The sequence below is a fragment of the Rhinatrema bivittatum genome, chromosome 6 (genome assembly GCF_901001135.1).
Source record: "Rhinatrema bivittatum chromosome 6, aRhiBiv1.1, whole genome shotgun sequence".
NCBI lineage: Eukaryota > Metazoa > Chordata > Amphibia > Gymnophiona > Rhinatrematidae > Rhinatrema > Rhinatrema bivittatum.
This window is the reverse complement of record NC_042620.1, coordinates 297,030,805-297,050,691: the sequence shown is the minus strand read 5'-3', so window position 1 is coordinate 297,050,691 and position 19,887 is coordinate 297,030,805. Positions and strand designations below refer to the sequence as shown.

At 47.0% G+C, this 19,887-nt stretch overlaps 1 protein-coding gene across 4 annotated transcripts in view; it reads left to right on the top strand.

The window, feature by feature from the left end:
• The window catches only part of XPNPEP2 (X-prolyl aminopeptidase 2), a 128,566-nt gene that overhangs the window by 55,803 nt on the left and 52,876 nt on the right, over positions 1–19,887 (top strand). For all 4 annotated transcript variants that reach the window (XM_029607420.1, XM_029607419.1, XM_029607422.1 and 1 more), the window contains 3 exons: positions 1,542–1,737; positions 3,872–3,961; positions 16,050–16,159. In XM_029607420.1, coding sequence (XP_029463280.1) covers positions 1,542–1,737; positions 3,872–3,961; positions 16,050–16,159 — 396 coding nt within the window. The remainder of the gene's footprint in view (positions 1–1,541; positions 1,738–3,871; positions 3,962–16,049; positions 16,160–19,887) is intronic.

The following is a 19,887-nucleotide window of genomic DNA, read 5'->3' as shown; positions in this document are numbered from 1 at the left end:
CAGAGTTCAGGAACAGAACCTTGATGGTAACACTCACAATGTAGTCTTTTAGAATAGCCCAGGAGCTGGAATGAAGTAGGCTCTAGAGGAGCGAGTACCAGGTAGCAGCTTTGGGTTGTCTTCGAGGCAAAGTGAAGGGGGCGTCTCTGGCAGCACACCCTGTTGTGGTACGTTTTCTTAGAGGGGCAAAGCACTTGAACCATCCAGTCTGTCCCATTTGTCCTTCGTGGAGTCTGAATTTGGTGCTTCGGGTGTTATGTGAACCGCCCTTTGAGCCCTTCAAGAAGGCCACCTTAAAGGATTTAACTCTCAAGACGGTGTTTTTGGTGGCTATCTGTTCCAGTAGGAGGATCTCTGAGATTCAAGCTGTCTCCTGTAGGGAACCTTTTCTATGGATTTCTGATTCCAGGGTGTCGCTCAGAACAGTTCCATCCTTTCTCCCGAAGGTGGTTTCGGCTTCCCACTTAAATCAGTCCGTGAGCTTCCGGCCTTCCCAGTTTTCGATTGGGATACTCCTCACGCCAGAGAATTGAAGTGTTTAGATGTCAGAAGAGTTCTTTTGCGTTACCTCGAGGTCACCAATGCTTTTCAGGTTTCCGATCGTGGAATGGGCCTAAGAAAGGTCATAAAGTGTCTAAGACTACCATTGCCCATTGTTTGAAGGAGGCTATTGCTTCCGCATTTATTTGCCGTGGGTGACAGTTCCGGATGGTCTAAAAGCTCATTCGATTCGGTTACTAGCTACTTCCTGGGCAGAGAGCCAGTTGGTATCACCACAAGAAATCTGCAGAGCGGTGACTTGGAAGTCTCTGCATACTTTTACAGGCACTATCGTTTGGATGTCCAGGCACTGGACGTCAGCTGTTTTGGGAGCAGTGTCTTTCAAGCGGGACCCCAGTTAGGGAAGCTTTGGTACATCCCAGCAGTCTGGACTGACCTGGATATGTACAGGGAAAGGAAAATTGGTTCTTACCTGCTAATTTTCATTCTTGTAGTATCACAGATCAGTCCAGATGCCCGCCCATTGGGGGGGAGGAGTTCTTGGAGAGTCCGCTTGTTGATTTCTATTCACAGCATTTTCTGTTAGTTGCTGCAGAAGAAGATTACAGATTATTTCTCGCATGTACATAGTTTCTTTGGTTTCTTCTTGTCCTTGCTTGATCTGTCCATTGATTAAAATGGTTATACTGCTTTGGTAAGGTTAATTCTGAAGAGACACAAGTGGTACATTGGTTTAAGAGGTGGTGCTCTTCAAGTTTTTCTCTTTCTCCATCTGCTGGAAGGGAGCAAAACCCAGCAGTCTGGACTGATCTGTGGTATTACAGGAACAAAAGTTAGCAGGTAAGAACGAATTTTCCTTCATATATTATCCATACATTGCCAGAACTTTGGCTACACAATAAAATGCATGGTACAATAAGAAACACATTAGCTTCTCCAGAACTCAGTGTTGAGGAAAAAATACAGTGCAAGGAATTCTGCACTGCACTCACTCACTGAAAGCAGTAGAGGGCAGCTAAAACCTTATCATTTTTCCTAAGGTTGTTTGTAAATGTGAGCAGAATGACACCAGAGGTTCAAAAGTATCTGAACACAACCTGCACGGGGCCTCTGTGTGTTCAGCTTATAGACTACAACCAAGTCCAGGAGAATGTGAGGAATTACACCGAAGGAAACGTCAAAATCTGGATTGGTACAGAATACACCACTTATGGGCTCTATGAAGTGATCCCAAAGGTAAAAGCAAGCCTCGTCAAATTAGCAATGTGCATGTCAACTGGCTGCAGAATTACTGGGATTTGCATTTGCTTGCTGGTGACTCTATGCAGAAAAATATTAAATCTGCTGTGAACTATATATAGAATACTATAAGCATGGCACATAAGCATTTACTGTGTGGAAGCAAAAACACACATTCTACTCATTCAGTTGCTGAAATGCTCGGTCCAGACAAATGAATGTATTTTGATGACAATTTGCAGTTTTAGTGGCAGAACTGCAATCATTTGGCATGTAAGAGCTTCTGTTATACCTGCATTTCCAATCTGTTGAGTACATTTTCAAAGGGGTTACACGTGGAAAATGAGCATATACACGCGCAAGTAGCATGTAGGCTATTTTATAAAGATCAATAGGTTTCAGGTACACATTTACCTGCACAATAATGGGGCGGTCTAGGGACATTCCAGGGCGGGGCCAAGAGGTGCCTGCAAAAAGTTGGTATCTTTGGGGCCGATGCAATAAAGTCCCGTAGAAAGCAGGTGCTGAACAGTCAGCGCTCGTTCTCTTAATGCGCCCCAGGCAATATTTAAATTAGGGGGGTCGCGCATCCTTGCTAACGCAAACCCAATCGGTTTTCATGACGGCCGTCCGCCGGTCAGGAAAACCGACACCGAGTTTATTGGCGTCGGTTTTCTTCACCGGCAGACAGCCACGTCAAATTTCGTGACGGCCGTCCGCTGGTAAGGAAAACCGACGCTGAGTGTATCAGCGTTGGTTTTCTTTACCGGCGGACGGCCGTCACGAAAACCAACGCCGATAGACCCGGCATCGGTTTTTCTTACCGGCGGACGGCAGTCATGGAAACCGATTGGGTTCGTGTTAGCAAGGATGCGCGACCTCCTAATTTAAATATTGCCTGGGGGGCATTAAAAGAACGGGCGCTGACTGTTCTTTAATTTTTCATCCTACTTAATATCACCCTACTTAATATCACAACGATATTAAGTAGGAGGCAGTACAGAAAAGCAGTTTTTTCTGCTTTTCTGTACTTGTGTTTGATGCACTCAGCTATTAACGCCTGCTCCAGGCAGGTGTTGAGTTAAATGTGCATCCGAGATGCACATTCTTTTTTTTTTTTTTTTGCATCGGGAGTGAAGGCCTAATAGCCTCATTCACATGCATGTGCATGTGATGGGTGCTATTAGATTCACTCCACGTTGGATGCCTGTTGAATAGGTGCTAATCCCCTCAGCATTAGGGGATTGATTAGCACCTATTCTACCTGTGTCCGACTGCAGGTTAACAGTGCGCTTGGCCCCTTTGAGTGGGAGGTCTGGCTGAACTGGGGGAGCTCAGGATAAAGTACTAGAAGGATCTTGGTGATCTGGAGGCAGATTAGATAAACTAGTGGAGGTATTGTCAAAATGGTGATTTCAAGTGCACGTGCATATCTTAAAATCTACCTACTTCCACGTACAATTCAGAGTTTGAAACAAACAAGTTATGTTTGTTTAAAAGGCAGGTAGTGAAAGCATGCGCTTTTCAATGCATTGCAAATATTCAGGCATGCTGAAACATATGCATGTATTTTGGGGGACAGATATAAGTGTATTTTATAATCTGTGCGGACCAGATTCGAAAACACTGTAGTAGATTTCCACACACGCATACATGGGGCCGTTTGGAGATCTTTGAAAGTTATCCCCTATGGATTTATCCTTGGATTGTAAGCACCTGTCGCTTCCATCTGAGATGACTAATCTTTGTGGGCACGTGACCTCTTGCTCTTGATGGACCTAAAGGGTTGGTACTAAAGCGATTTTCCAATTTTATTTGTATGGAAAAAAATGCTTAAGTACATCTGGCCCCATGGCAGGAATAGTAATAGTATTTAAATCCCTACTTCTAGGGCTGAACAACTTCTGATCCCAGCCGCACCAACAACTTCCCAACATTTCTTTGTAAACTGGGATGGATTTCTAATGCCTGAGTAATGTTTTATTTAATTGACATGAAATAATAATTTAAAATAAATCCTGAAAAAAAAATATGAATACAGCGTGTGTATGTGTGTGTGTATATATATATATATATATGTGTGTGTGATCTTATTTACACTGTTGCATTCTGCTTCTTTCTGCACCTTCAGGAAAAACTTTTTGATGACAATTATTCTCCAGTGATGAAGACCAAAGCGGTAAAAAACGAAAAAGAGCAGCAACTAATGAGGAAATCTCATGTGAGTCTGCGGAGGGACTTGCTCGTCACTGTTCCACCGCTCCAGCGCCTCTCTTGCTCTAGCTCCCTTCCATTATTACCTTATTCCAGCTCGTCACTGTTCCACCGCTCCAGCGCCTCTCTTGCTCTCGCTCCCTTCCATTATTACCTTATTCCAGCTCGTCACTGTTTCACCACTCCAGCGCCTCTCATGCTCTCGCTCCCTTCCATTATTACCTTATTCCAGCTCGTCACTGTTCCACCACTCCAGCGCCTCTCTTGCTCTCGCTCTCTTCCATTATTACCTTATTCCAGCTCGTCGCTGTTTCACCACTCCAGCGCCTCTCTTGCTCTCGCTCTCTTCCATTATTACCTTATTCCAGCTTGTCACTGTTCCACCGCTCCAGCGCCTCTCTTGCTCTCGCTCTCTTCCATTATTACCTTATTCCAGCTCGTCACTGTTCCACCGTTCCAGCGCCTCTCATGCTCTCGCTCTCGTCCATTATTACCTTATTCCAGCTCGTCACTGTTCCACCGCTCCAGCGCCTCTCATGCTCTCGCTCTCGTCCATTATTACCTTATTCCAGCTCGTCACTGTTCCACCGCTCCAGCGCCTCTCATGCTCTCGCTCTCTTCCATTATTACCTTATTCCAGCTCGTTACTGTTCTACCGCTCCAGCGCCTCTCATGCTCTCGCTCTCGTCCATTATTACCTTATTCCAGCTCGTCACTGTTCTACCACTCCAGCGCCTCTCATGCTCTCGCTCTCGTCCATTATTACCTTATTCCAGCTCGTCACTGTTGCACCACTCAACTTCTGCCCTGCTTCTGGGTCTTTGCTCTTCCTGCTCTGTCCTCCCGCTGGACCTCTCCAGCACACACTGCCTGTGCACTGTGCTCTCTGCTGCTTCACCAGCCCTCCACTGCCTCCTCCTTGTCCACTTCCTTCAGCTTCCACAGATCCAGATTCAGGAAACTTTATTCCAAAGTAATACATAAAGTGGTTAAAATAAAAGGAAAAAGAGAGAAAAACAGAATAGGGATGGCAATAAAATAAAATTACAGAAAGGAAAATTGCAAGGAGAATTCCCAGGTTCTGGTGCCGATCCCTATAGTCCCTGATCAAATTGCGTTTCTAGCTGTGTGGCAGGATATAATATTTTGCCCCTATGGCTGCTGTTTCGCCTGTTTTTCTCAGGAATATACAGGTTTTTTTTCTGCACACGCATTATCTCTCCACCGTTCTATCTCTTTGATGTTTCATCTCCCAGCCCTCCCCCTTCCCCCCACCTCCTCACTGTTACACTGCTTAACTCCGTCTCCAGTTCCTCCTATCCCTTTCTGTTCACCTCCTCTGTGAACTAAAGACTTTGCTGCATGAATGAGGCTCTTCCTGTTTTCTTTTTTTTTTTAATCTCTGCTTCAGATTAAATCTTCCTGCTGCCCTCCCTCCGTAATGTTGCCCTTATATTTCTGTCAGCTGGCTTTAATTACCTCAGAGGCTAGAGATACCAGAAGAACTCAAGTTTTGTGGCTGCATTGCCCAGTGACATGGCAGCCGTGGTGTTCAGGGTTGGCCGTTCTGGGAAACGGTCGATTTCATGGGTCTGTTGGGAATGCAGAATGTCAGACATTGGGGGGGGGGGGGAGGTAGAGATAGGGCTGGGGATTGCCTTGATTGCGATTTAGCACAGAATGTGGGATGTTGCTGGAAATGTTGGCTGGATCCCGTATATCATGAAATTTGTCTACCAGACATGTTGGAGTAGGTTTTCCAAGTGTAGCATTCCCCCGGGACAGGCCTGGGCTGGAAGTGCTACAGTTTACAATGAAGCCAGTAGATTTCTTTTTCCTTAAAGAAGTTAGAAGATCTTAGTGACGCGGTGTTGTAAGGATTAAAGGGGCAACCCCCCCCCCTAATGATACCCCTGCATGGTAACATATTTTTAAAATTATCTGTTGTACTGCTGCTTTGTTCATTGCATAATACAAGATGGAAATTGTATCACCTGGTATCTGGTGCACTAAAGGATTTTTTCCGTTTTGTGTCCATTGGAAAAATGCTAAGAAGTCAATTTTCAAAGGGGTTAATTTCGCTGTGTTTTGGACTTAATCGTACAGTATTTGAGTTTTAAATATACTGCCCTGCCAAATGGTTAACGTTTAACTGGATAAGTCAATTGCTCGCTTCCTTTATCAATTGTTAATTCTCACGTTTGCTGTTGCAAATTCTCTGTCAGTTCGCCCTGTTCTCCCAGTTCTATGTAACCTCTTGTTCTATGTAATGCCTTGTGCAACATTGATTTATGTAATGCCTTGTGCAATTTTGTTGTTACATGTACACCGATTTGATATGTTTTCTTCAACATGAAGGTCGGTATAAAAAAGTTCAAAATAAATAAATAAGTCATTACCCAGCCATCCAGACAAGTAGCAGGGCAGGGGTGTGGCTTCAAATTACCAAGTTAATTCTGATCGGAAAAATAGTAGGCCTGATGTTAGATTATACAAAAAAAAAAACCTAGCATGCCGATATAGTGTCAATACCTCTCTCCACCACCCCCTGAACCACTGGGCTGATTACTGAAAGGTGAATTTTCGAACGTTTCCGTGTGTAAAAATGAGCGTTTCCTGTACATACTCAGATCATTCCAGACCAGTGGGTTGTCTATCCCTGTTATGGTTTTGAGGTGTTTGAGTGGATTCTTGGGTACTGCGGTGATGGCCACTCCCACGGGGAGGAGCCCCATCAGGAACCGCAGTACTAGGCTAGACTCTATACACGCAGACACAGAGAATTCGTATTTATTGTACAGCTTGGTGGTACTGCCCAGGGACGGCAGCAGTGAGGTAACCTAGTAGAAGTAGTCCAGGGGTCCTCAGCAGAGGAGACCAGTCCCACACTCAGGTAGTTAGTAGGCTGCACAAAATAGTAGAGAAGTCCCGGATGTAGACTCACAGCGCTGAAGCTGAAGATGAGACAGACTGACAAGGTTAGTTACTCACTAAAGCAGATGGCTGTATTGATGAAGATCCTGGCAGGCAGAAGTAGTTGAACTGTAGGCACCAAGGTAGGGAGAGCAGGCCCTCGAGGAGCGAGTACTCGGTATTCCAGATAGGTACCTGAAAGAAGCATAAGGACCCCCGAGGAGCGGGCACCCAGGTTAGAGATGAATTACCCGAAGGGCAGAGAGAGAGATTCCCGCGGCAGCAAGGAAGTGGCAGAGCAGCTTAGACCGGAGGCAAATCCAATCCATGCTAACTCGGTTTGTTAGCAAACGAAGGGCAGACTAAATACCCGGTTGTCGTGATGTCACTTGGAGGGGACGCCCCCAAGGTTCCCGCCATGACGTGGATAAAGACGAGGGTGGCGTGCGCAAGCACACCCTAGGAGGCCCTCAGGAAAGTCATGGCGAACACCGTTGCTGTTCTGGGGACGCTGGAGAGCAGCATGAAGACCCGGCAGCAGCCATCTTCCCAAGGCTTGAGGAGAGAGAAGGAAGAAAAGTGAGGCACAGAGGTCGAAGCCATCTGAGACCGACGGACGCAACAATCCCTACCAGCAGATGGAGTCAGAGAACAAAACTCTGGACATTGCTACATAAGAGAGGATGCCACCTGCAGTCTGACTCCAGCAGATGGTAGAGATGCAAAACTGCAGTCTAGGATTTAGTTATAAAAAAAAAAAAAAAAGTGTAGTTAGTTTAGATTAGCTGAGCTGAGATTTTGCTCCCTGAGGTGTTAGGCACCGTTGCGGGCCATCCCTCCAGGCCGGGGGGGTTAGATACCCCTGACTGTGTTTTGCACTCACCCTGCCGGAGGGCCTGATAACCAGCGGCTTCTGGTTCCCTCTGCCTCCGAAGCTGATCCCGGTTTCCTCTGGCCCTGCTGAGGTTGGCTAAAGTTTTTATTGAAAAAAAAAAAGAAAAGTGATTTCATCAGAACCTAAGAAGTTCCTCGGGTAGGCCTCTGGTCTTAGTCAGGGCCCGGCCGGGACAGTGGGTACCGCGGCCCGAAGGGGAGACCGTTCAGTGTCTGGGGCGTGAGGGTCAGCAGCCCCGGTGGCTGGGGTGGCTGCTTTGAAAGACATGCAAGACCACAAACTGGAAATTCAGCTGAAGCGTTTGTTTGAGGTCTCTGCACTCAGCCTACGCGCGGCGGTGTGAGTCAGCATGATGCAGCGTGCCTGTCTGTGTTAGGTCCAGAAGGTTGCGGAGGCGGGGTAGCAGCAGACGACCTTTTGCCCTTGCAAGCGGCCCGCCTTGAGGCGGGAATGGCCTATGTGGCTGATGCTCTCTATGATTTGGTTCGCACCTCTGCGTGTAGTACGGTTTCCTCGTAGGCTTTTATGGTTACGGAACTGGTCAGCAGACTTGTCCTCTAAGACGCAGCTCTGTAATCTCCCCTTCAAGGGAGAACTCCTGTTTGGGGAGGATTTGACCAGTTGGTGAAGCTATTGGGGGAGACTAAGGGCAATAGGTTGCCGGAAGATAGGAAGCCGAGTAAGAAGGTTTTTCCTTCACGAGCTCGTTTTAGGGATTCTCGGCGTTTTCGTTCTGGTAAACCTGTTTCTCCCCCTGAGTCCAGACTCTGGTCATCTGCAGTCCTTTTGTGGAGGTCATTTGACTCCCAGAGATGGTACAGGTCAGGGCTCAGGAAGCGGTAAGCCTCCCCAATGAGGCCAGGGGCCCCCACTCCCACATAGAAGCTGTAGGAGGCAGATTATCCAGCTTCTGCGAGGAGTGGGAGAAGACAGGTGGGTCTTGGAGGTAGTCCGGCATGATTACGCTCTAGATTTCTTGTTTCCAGGTCAGGACATCTTTGTAGAGTCTCGTGTGATTTCTCACGGCAGGTGAGAGGCCGTGTGGGCGACTCTCCAGAGGTTTCTTGAACTCAATGCCATTTGTCCAGTCCCTCCTGCAGAGCAGGGCCAGGGGCGGTACTCTGTGTACTTCATGGTTCCCAAGAAGGAAGGGTCCTTTCGTCCTATCCTCGACTTGCAGAAGTTAAACCAGTGCCTACGAGTTCCCTAGTTCTGCATGGAAACGCTCTGAACAGTGCTTGCGGTGCGCAAAGGGGAGTGCATCACGTCCTTAGAACTAACGGAGGTTTATCTGCACATTCCGATCCAGCAGGACCATCAAAGATTCCTGAGGTTCAAGGTGCTGAGTCGGCATTTTCAGTTTCAGACTCTTCCCTTTGGGCTGGCCACGACTTCTCGCACGATCACCAAATTGATGGTAGTGGTAGTAGTAGCAGCAGCTCTGCGCAAAGGGATCTTGGTGCATCCATATTTGTATGATTGGCTCATCCAGGCAAAGTCTCGGGCGGACTGCGAGAGATCTCTCCAAAGAGTGATGATCACCCTACAGACTCTTGGTTGGGTCATCAATCTGTGGAAGAACCAGTTGGTTCCCACTCAATGCTTGGTGTACCTAGGTGCACGGTTCGACACACAAAAGGGCAAGGTCTTCCTGGCGACAGACAGAGTGCAGACGTTACAGACTCAGGTGAAAGGCCTTCTTCGCTTGACGAAGCCAACAGCCTGGGATTATCTCCAAGTCCTGGGCATCATGGCATCCACATGGTGCCTTGGGCTTTTGCGCACTTGATACCTTTTACAGTGTGCGCTGTTGTCCAGGTGCAGCCCTGTGTCAGAGCAGTTCCATATTCCATTGCCTCTTCTTCAGGAACCCAGATGCAGTCTCTCTTGGTGGTTGTTGCTTCGCAACCTGGAGAAAGGGGTGGAGTTGGACCCCCCCTCCCCGGCTTGGATGGTCATCTCTACGGATGCCAGCATTTTCGGATGGGGAGCGATGTGTCAAGACAAGACCGCTCAAGGCCTGTGGCGAATGTCGGAGAAATCTTGGTCCATCAACAGACTCGAAACCTGGGCGGTTCACCGGGCCCTTCAGGTGTTTCTCCCCTTAGTCAGGGGTCAGATGGTGCGCGTCTTGTCCGACAATGCAACCACAGTGGCGTATATCAACAGGCAGGGGGGAACCAGGAGCCCTGCAGTGGCGCTGTAAGCGCAACGTTTGTTCACCTGGGCAAAGATTCATTTTGGGGGCATTGTCATGTTGCAGGAGTGAAAAACGTGCAAGAGGACTTCCTCAGTCGACAGCGCTTGGACCCCAGAGAGTGGGAGTTGTCCTCCGAAGCATGGAATCACATTTGCGCCAGATGGGGCACTCCGCAGTTGGACCTGATGGTGACTCAAGCCAACTCTAAAATGGTTCGGTTTTTCAGTCAAAGGAGGGAACACGGATCAGTGGGGCTCTGGTGTGTCCATGGCCCACGGGATTTCTTCTCTGTCTTCTCCCCATGGCCTCTCATAGGCCGCGTTCTCAGGTGGATAGAGTTGCATCGCGGGTCCGTGGTGCTCATGGCTGCAGAGTGGCCCAGGCGTCCCTAGTTCGCGGATCTGGTACAACTGGCGGAGGATGGTCCTCTTAGTCTAGTTCACCTTCTGCGTCAGGGGCCTATATTCTCAGATCGGATCGATCACTTCTGTCTCGCGGCTTGGCTTTTGAGAGGCGGAGGTTACGTCTGAAAGGGTATTCTGAGTTGGTAATTTCCACTCTTCTTCAGGCTAGGAGACCTGTTACGTCGATGGCGTATGCTAGGGTTGGCAGGTGTTTGAAGGTTGGTGCTTGCAGAGGAACCTGAGCCTCGTGGCTGTGGGGGTGTCCCAGATTTTGGCTTTCCTGCAGCATGGGTTAGCTAAGGGCTTAGACTTTAACTCGCTTTGAGTTCAGGTAGCTGCTTTGGGAGCCCTCTGAGATGTTGCTCAGGGTCAGAAGCTGACTATGCATCCAGATATCATCAGGTTTCTTAGAGGAGCGAAGCATTTGCGTCCGCCAGTGCACAAAGTATGCCCAGAGTGGAGCTTAAATTTGGTACTCCGCACTCTATGCGAAGCAGCGTTTGAACCATTGAAGAGAGCGTCATTGAAGGATTTGACTCTGAAGACGGTCTTCCTGGTGGCTATCTGTTCGGCACGGAGGATTTCGGAGCTGCAAGCCTTATCCTGTAGAGACCCTTTCCTGAGAATTTACCAGGATTGGGTATTCTTGCGAACAGTTCCTTCCTTTGTGCCCAAAGTGGTCTCTTCTTTCCATGTCACTCAGAGAGTGGAACTTCTAGCTTTTCCGGACTGGTCCCGTGATTCCTCCCGTGAGAGGGAGCCGCTTTTGTTGGACGTGCGGCGCATCCTTCTCCACTATCAGGAGGTTTCTAATGCTTTTCGACGGTCAGATCACCTCTTTGTCTTATTTTCCGGGGCCAAGAAAGGAGACAAAGCATTGAAAGCTACAATTTCTAGATGGATTCAGGAAGTTATCGCTTCCGCTTAGATTTCTAAAGGAAAGCGGACTCCTGTGGGGTTGAGAGCGCACTCCACAAGGGCACAGGCAGCCTCCTGGGCGGAGTGTCAACTTCTTTCTCCGCAGGAGATGTGTAGGGCGGCTGTCTGGTCTTCCCTTCACACTTTCACCTAGTTTTATCGTTTGGATGTCAGGGCACAGAAGGAGGCGGCCTTCGGTGAGAGTGTTCTGCGAGAGGGTCTTTTGGAGGCCCGCCCAGAATAAGGTGGCTTGGGTACATCCCACTGGTCTGGAATGATCTGAGTATGTACAGGAAAAGAAAATTGGTTCTTACCTGCTAATTTTCATTCCTGTAATACAGTAGATCATTCTAGAGGCCCACCCAGTTCTGACTCCGAAAGGCAGTCTGTGGAGCTTTTAGTATTCTGAAGGAATGACTGGATTTCTATTAAACAGCAGAGCCGGTGTATGTTTCGTTGGTTTCGGGCGACCTAGACCTCTGGTTAGTTGGGAGACATTGGTCGCCCTTGGTTGAAGTTTAGTTGAAGTTTAGTTTAAAGGCTTGGGTACAGGGCGATACTGAGGGACTGCAGGTGGCACTCTCTCTTTTGTAGCAGTGTCCAAAGGTTTTGTTCTCTGACTCCATCTGCTGGGTGGGATACACAACCCACTGGTCTGGAATGATCTGCTGTATTACAGGAAGAAAAATTAGTAGGTAAGAACCAATTTTCCTATACGCGCGTAAGTAGCCTCTACATACGTGCTCCATATTTTATAAAAGTCGCACGAGGGCGCGTATTTTCAGTTTCACACATACATATATGCACAGAAAAAAAGAGTAATCTAAGAGCGTTCCAGGGTGGAGCCAGTGACTTACCGGCTAAATGGTACAGCTGGATATTTAGCAGCCGCCACTTAGCCAGGTACGGCTGACTTATCAGACGATGTAGCATCAGATAGGGACCCCGAGATGTTAGAGCTGACAAGCGCAGGCACATGCAGTATTTATTCACTTCAGCTTATCAGACATACAATTTTGAAGGGGTTGTAAGTGACTTGCAAAAATTCACATAAAATTCAATTCCACGACAGCCATCCCATGCAACATATCATAAATCTATTCTTACAAAATCATTGTTCCCTATCCAGTAAATAAAGGGTAAAAAGACAAGCAGCATTAAATAAATCAGACTGAATAAAAGAAATGCTAGGAATATACTATAAAAGCTCTCCAATTCTTGAACTCCATTATTCGGACTCTAAAAGGAACAAAGATAAAACTAATTAAACTAATTACTAAATACCATATTAAAAAAAAAAAAACAGCTCTTGCACATTTTTTGGATTACTAAATATCCCCCCATGAATCTTATGGCCTTAAGTACTAAGCTTTTTTTTCCCATTAGTCACAAAATAGGGGGGAAAGGCTTTAGTAAATGAGGCCTTTAATGTTTTATAAAAGAATGTCACAATCGAAGACCTACAGAAAAAAAAAAAAAAAGCTCTTTTATGTGTGAAAACTAACCTTATTTCTGCTGACGCAGGAACTTTAAAACATAAGACCTGAGAAGCCCCTAAAGCTCCAGTAGGATCTAGTGCTATCCAATCCTGCAGATACGGCGGTCCCTGTTCTGCAAACCAATTTATGCACCAAGGAGCCAGTGCAAGGTCTGTAGAGCAGGCGTGACAGCCTCAGTCCCATCACTGTAAGTGCGGCAGCATTCTCAACAAATTGTAATCTTACCAACAATGTGAATGTAATCTCTATCTGTGCGAGTAGAGAATTACAATAATCCAGCTACCCTAGCACCAAGAGCCTGAGCCATAGTGATTAGCTCATTCTTAAATACAGACAAAGATTATTTATCAGCCTAAGATGACAAAAGGATAATTTTGCCATATTAACTGATCACAAATAGCCCCATATTCAAGAATTTTGATCTTGGACTTCGATTGTAATGGCGCCTTCCCAACTTAGAACTGGTGGTGCGGTTTCCATAGATGGTGTCTTACTCACAATATCTCTATTTTGAAGATTAAGCAACAATTTATCCCTAATTACACCACCTGTATGAAGTCCCCAACTGGTTCGGGTCCTGGGCACAGGGGAATATGAGGAGGGCCATAGACCATCCCAAGGTTCCTGTGCAGGGGAGACAAGTTTTCAAGGCACTTAAGGTTTTGTCTGTGGGGGCTTTTCTGCACCCCTGTCAGTCACACAAAAATTCATTCTTCCATCTCAGCTTATTCAAAATAAAGTCTTTACTCAAAAAAACTGTTGGCAAAACACAAATCCAAAAACAGTACACATAGGATAGTGCACCAATACTGTGGCAAAATTTCACAGCACAAAAAAAAACAAAAATCAGTCTTTTTCTACCTCTCCTTCAAACAGGTCAGCTCTTTGGGACAGGCACCTTCATCCTCCCTGGACCCTCGCAGTACCTGTTTAGCAGATGAAATCTGGTTCTCCAATATCCTTTGCTCTTTCTTTCTCGGAGTCACTGGCTGATGGCAGTTGGATCAGTTTTTGACTCTGCTGGATTTTCCCAGGCAGGTTTACCCTTTCTCCTGGCACCTCCCGGTACACTGGTCCACCAACTCTTCCAAGCTCTTTCTCTCTTCTGGACTCCCAGGCACTTCCACCCTGGAATTCTTCTCCTCCTCCACTCAACCCTCTGGGACCTCTCTTGGGACACAGGGCCCTCTGCGGGAGATGGCTCTACACACTCCTCAGGACTCTAGGGCTTAGAATCCTACCCCCTTACATCTCTTGACTCCTCCCACGCACATGGAAGCAGAGGGTTTTATACATCTGTTTTACCTCTCCCAATGGAGAGTGGTGCTCCTCCTTAGCACACTGACACCAACCCGTTATCACCAACAGGCAAGTGATACCTCTCTCCGGTGAGACCTCTGTCATTCTCAGGCACTCAGACCAGCTGAAGCCTCCTGCTACATGCTTGTAAAAGGTAGAAGCACTTTCCTAAGGCTAGAAGGGCCCCCTCCCCCCCTTTACATGTAAACAATTCGTCAACTAATTCAGTTTTTCTTTCTTAGTCTATCTCCAAATTGCACAATATCTGAACATTATTTGTCTACAACATGTATTTCAATCCCAAGTTGTTAATCAAATACGCAAGAGGTTGCATGTAAACATTAAATAGATGAGACAAAACCGATCCCTACGGAACACCACAATCCTTACTCCGAGCTCTCTGCTGACTTTGATCCAAAAAGGATTCTGTTCAGTCAAATACCTTGCTTCCCCCACTAGTGGCCACCAATCTCTTAAAAAGAAATTATGGTGATTGCTAGTGATGAAGGCTGCAGAGAGATCTAAAGCCACCACTAGTAAGTCCACACCTGAGTCCAGTTATCTTCTAGGATCATCATTTAACGCAACAAGGGCTGTCTCGGTTCTAAAACCCGACAAGTGGATGAAAGAAATTATTCTCTTCCAGCTATTGTATTTCCATGGCTCTTTCAGTTAGCTTAGCTAAAAAAACGGAAGGTTAGAATTTGTTTTATAATTTGTGGCCTGACCCGGATTTGCATTAGACTTCTTTAAGTTTGGATATACCCTAGTTCTTTCAGTTGTGAAGGCATTTTATCAGTTTGCAAAGAGGCATTAATAAGGGGTCTTTAAAATAGGTACTAATTCTAACCCACACTTCTTCACTAACCATGCAGGACATGGTTCACTAACTTCATGGTTAGTGAAGAAGTGTGTTCTTTACTAACCATGCAGGACATGGTTAGTGAACATAGGCTGGTTCATCGCTGCACCTTTCATCACCACTTCAGCCGCCTGCCAAAAAGAGAATCAAAATTATTCCATTTAATCTTCCTATCTGTTTCAGAGCTTTCTAGTCCCCTCCATATTCCCTCCATCCAAACCAACTTCCAGTTGCTTAATCTTTGATTCAAGAAAGATTGCACAGTCAGCAACACTCAGGGAACCTACATCTTTTCCTCTTACTTCTGGCTTAATTCCCAACCCTTGCATCTCTTTATCTTCTAGAATTAAGGCTTTAGGCCTGTTAATCTCTTGAGATAATTTCAGTGAAGAATAATTCTTTTTTTTGGCTCTTTAATAGCCATGTCTATAATTGCTTTTATTTTCAGGGAGTTTAGTCTTTAACCACAGGCTTTCTCATTTCTGACTTTTAGCTTTTTCGGCCCACAGTTCCTTTGTCTAAACCAAGGTGCTGATTACCCACATGAAATGACTGGTCCCAGATAACTTAAACAGGCTAACTTTAGGGAGATAAAGTTATCTTGCTAACATTGACCAGTTAGAATTACTCAGATAGATCCCCTTCACTGACAGCTGTCATTGGTCCTTTAACCCTGAGTGAAGTGAATAAATACTAGTATGCCAGGAGTAATCAGCTCGTGCACTTGGTATTCATCCCAGCAGGCCATTTTTTTAAGACGGGAATGGGAGGGGCAGAACTCCTCGGCATGCTAGTTGGTTTTTTTTTTACAAATATTGAAAACCCAGTGAGCGACAGTTCCCCAGGTATTGCTACCTGAGTCATTTTAGCTGAATATGTTCAGCAGGAGACGCCCAGTTAAGTCCCGTTGAGCATCCTGACCAATGTTAGGTGATTAACTTTAACTAGCTAACTTCCCACTCTCTACTGACCTCCTTGCTCTCTAAACATTTCTAAGATACCCTTGTTTGGAAATGAGCAGGTTGCTTGTCAAACAGCTGAAGGTTTCTTGTATTTCCACTGTTGACCACCAAGTGACTGTTGGATATTGTCCGATCTTCTACAGATTCGGGATGCGGTGGCTGTGATCCAGTTCCTGGTCTGGCTAGAGAAGAATGTTCCAACAGGAACAGTGGATGAAATCTCAGCAGCAAATTATGTGGACTTCCTGCGAGGGTCTGTAACATTGCACTAAACTTTCAATCACTTGCTAGCAAAAGAGTTCTCCTTGGAGTTAAGGTTTGAGGAATATTTTGACAACGTGTATAAAGAACAGTGGTTTAAAGTATGAACTGGGTGCAGCTGTTTCATGGAGTCTGGAGGGTAAATCCCCCTTGTATAGCCAGCACCAGTCTTAGTCAAATTACTATAGATGATCTAAACCAATATGGTTTTCAGAAGCTGATTTGCAAACCTTCAGCGTTCTCAATCACTGGTAAAGTGATGTGGTGATTTAGTAGCTATACTGGCCACCTGATATTACTGAGGGCGATGCCATTGCAACGTGAGGACTGGCTTTAAATGAAGCATGTGGTCAAACTAGAGGTGAGCTCACTGAAAGTTCTCAGTGTCTAATAGGTTTATATCGTGACATAGCACGCGATATAAACCGGTATTTAACAAGTGTCAAATACATGATTTTATGCTTGCTTAATTTGTACTCTGGACTTCGAAGAGAGCGAGTAATAAGGTTTTTCAAATAAATAAATAAATGAACTCGTGGCCTCCTGTAGACAGGAAGAACAAGTCAGCCTGATCATACAGAGACAGCTAACAAGTAACAGAGAAGCGTTTGTGACTAACAGGGAAGAAGACAGAGAATCACGCACCTGAACGTTCTTCACAAGTAGCTCAGTTCCAGATAATTCCTGCTCAAGCTTCATTTTACTGGCGAACATGGGACATCCAGTGGAATGTGAAAGTAAGGACCAGTACCTATTCCTTGAGGATGGCCCATATATGGGAAGCAATGATGCACAAAAATGTATATGTTCTCAGAGAAAATGTTCTCATCTTCCACCCGATACCATCCAGGAAATAGAATCACTTCCATTCCTCATCAGAATACCCTGAAGATGCATTACTCCCACAACATGTGACTTTTACAAACGACACACGCAGCAATATGCAGAGGTCCCAGCTACCGTAGGACTATGTTGTCTGAGTTTTGCTGAATTTCAGTCTGAGTGCAGTATAGTGGCTTTTTGAGGTCATCCAGCACCCTGAAAGTTATCGTATGAATTTTTCCCCACAGAAGAGCACATGGTGGTTTGCTGTTATGGTCAGAAAATGATTTCTGAGACACAAATCATACTTACAGAATCAACATGACAAAAGGACAGGCAGTATGAAATGCATGGAGAAACTCCGGAGCCAATTTTCAAAGGGTTTGGGCTGCTAAGCTTTAAAGTTGATGCTTTTGAAATTTGACTACGACTGAATTTGGGATACTTGTGTAGCCCCTCTTCTGGTATTATCCGTGAAACCTGGGGTCCTGCTCAGTCCTGGAGCTTCTCAAGGGCGGGGAGGCTAACTTCCAGGGCCTGAGGCGCAGGAGGAAACCTCTCCTCTGGGTGTACATATTGAATATGTGTAGATGCAGAATAAAGAGGCTGGACATTGTGGCTGGGTGTTCAACTTTACTGCACATCTTCCAAAGTAATTAATTGGCAGCAAAAACACTTGATTATGGTTACATGCACATCCATTAATAGTTCTCAAATTGCTCCTCTATCCGTGAATGTGTCCTGAGACATTCTTACCCTCCAGGGCTTGGAATGATAAGAATTTAAGAAAGTCCATGCTGGGTCACACCAAAGTCCGTTCTGCCCGGCCTCCTGTCTCTGACAGTGGTCAATCCAGATTGCAAGTACCTGGCTAACCCAGGTGAGTGGGGGTTGTTAAGACCGTCGGTCACAGACAGCTGCGACCGCTCCAACACGTCATGTGCCACCCTTCCCTTCTCTCCAGGCATGCTCGCGGCAGGGACTAGCCACTACCGCCGCATACCTCCGCTCTCCCAAGGTTCCTCATGGCCGCCGGGATGCTGCCGCCATCCACGCCAACTGTGGGCCCTCCTAGGCACGCGCGCCACTGGGCCCTCCTTTGAAGGCTCTATGGCAGGAACCTCAGGGGCGTCCCTGACTGATGACATCACTTGATTTGGGTTCTTAAGCACCACCTTCACCCCTTGCTAGCTGACTTGGCAACGAGTTCCATCGCTACTGGGGTTTGCTCCTGTTTCCTCGGTCCCGTAGTGGCTGTATCTGCTCTACCTTGGACTCTGGACTCTGGCTGGCTCCTCGGGGGCCCACTTGCGCTCCTACCGGAGACCTGGTCTTCAGGCTTCCCCCTCTCCTCAGGCTAGCCCTGCGCTTTCCAGAGGCTCTACCTGCCGGCCTTCCTGCTCCTCAGGGTTGCCTCTCAGAACTGCCTCACTACCTTGGAGACTCGAATCTGTGCTTCCCTGCTCCTTGAGGCAGTGCCTACATTCTACACTTGTGACTGTCTGTGCTTCCCTGTTCCTTGGGGCAGTGCCTACGTTTGCACCGGTGATTGCTGGTGCTCCCCCGCTCCTCGGGGCAGTGCCTTCGCTCTTCACCAGAGACTGTGCTCACACCTCCCCGCTTTCGGGGTGGTGCCTCCGAACCTCTACTAGAGGTTTATTGTGCGCAGCCCCGCTCCTCGGAGTTGCTTACATCATCACTTGGAGACTCAACTCGGGCTTCCCCACTCCGCGGGATAGCTTACATCATCTCATCAGTGCCTTCCTCGCTATGCAGCTACACCCCTTGGGGCTGCCACTGCAGCACCTCCTGAACTTCCTGCCTCGCGCTCCCGCTTCTCGGGCCTGCCTAGTGCTGCTCTGGCACTTGCTCTCCAGTCTAGCCTGTATACTGTGGATCCCTCTGAACTGAGACTCTCTCTCTCCATTCCTCAGGACTCCCCACAGACTCCTTTCCACTAGCTCCTGCGATCACGTGGTTACAATGCTGGACGCTCTCTAAACTCTACTGCTGCACCTGACCTCGCCTCCCAATGGTTAGGACCTGTGGGGCTCCTCCCCACAGGTGGTACTAACTCTTACCTCAGGCCAAGGGTCCACGAAACCCACGAACCCTAACAGATTACCAAGTCCATGTACCCTGCAGAGATCTTAGCGATCCAGGCTATTCTGGCACAACGAATCAGCAAACAGCAAAAGTTCCTGGAAACACTGGCAGCAGCCGTTGATAACTTGAGCACTCATTTAGACGCCACCGACATCTACCAAGCTCATTTCCTCCACCTCTATGCCGGTTCCTCAGCCTACCGTGCCCTTGCCGGCACTGCCACGCTTTTCAAGGAGCCCTCTTATGTGCAGGGGTTTCTTGAATCAATGCAATATGCACTTCTGTCTGCAACCAGCTTACTTCCCATATGTTATTACCAAGACTACCTACATCCTTTCCCTTCTGGATGGTAAGGCCTTGGCCTGGGTGTCACCTCTCTGGGAGCATGTTAATCCGGTTCTTCGAGACCTTCCTGGGTTTCTGGCCTTATTCCACTCCGTATTCGATGACCCAGGTAGAAGAGCCGTTTCCAGGTCATCACTTCTCCATCTCCAACAAGGCTCTCATTCATTAACGGACTACGTTATAGAATTCCGGACCCTTTCACTGGAACTTCATTGGGACTCAGACTGCTTAAGGTCCATCTTCCTCGAAAGATTATGTCCTTGGATTAAGGATGGGTTGGCGACTCACAAATTGCCTGCATCTTTGGACTCTTTGATAGACCTTTCTGGTTGCATTGACCACCGCCTGCAAGAATGCTCACAGGAGTCTAGAGCTTCCAGGAAGTCTATACCAGGCTTGTCCTGAACTCGATGTTCTTCACCCAGGGTAAACGCAGCTCAGAGTAAA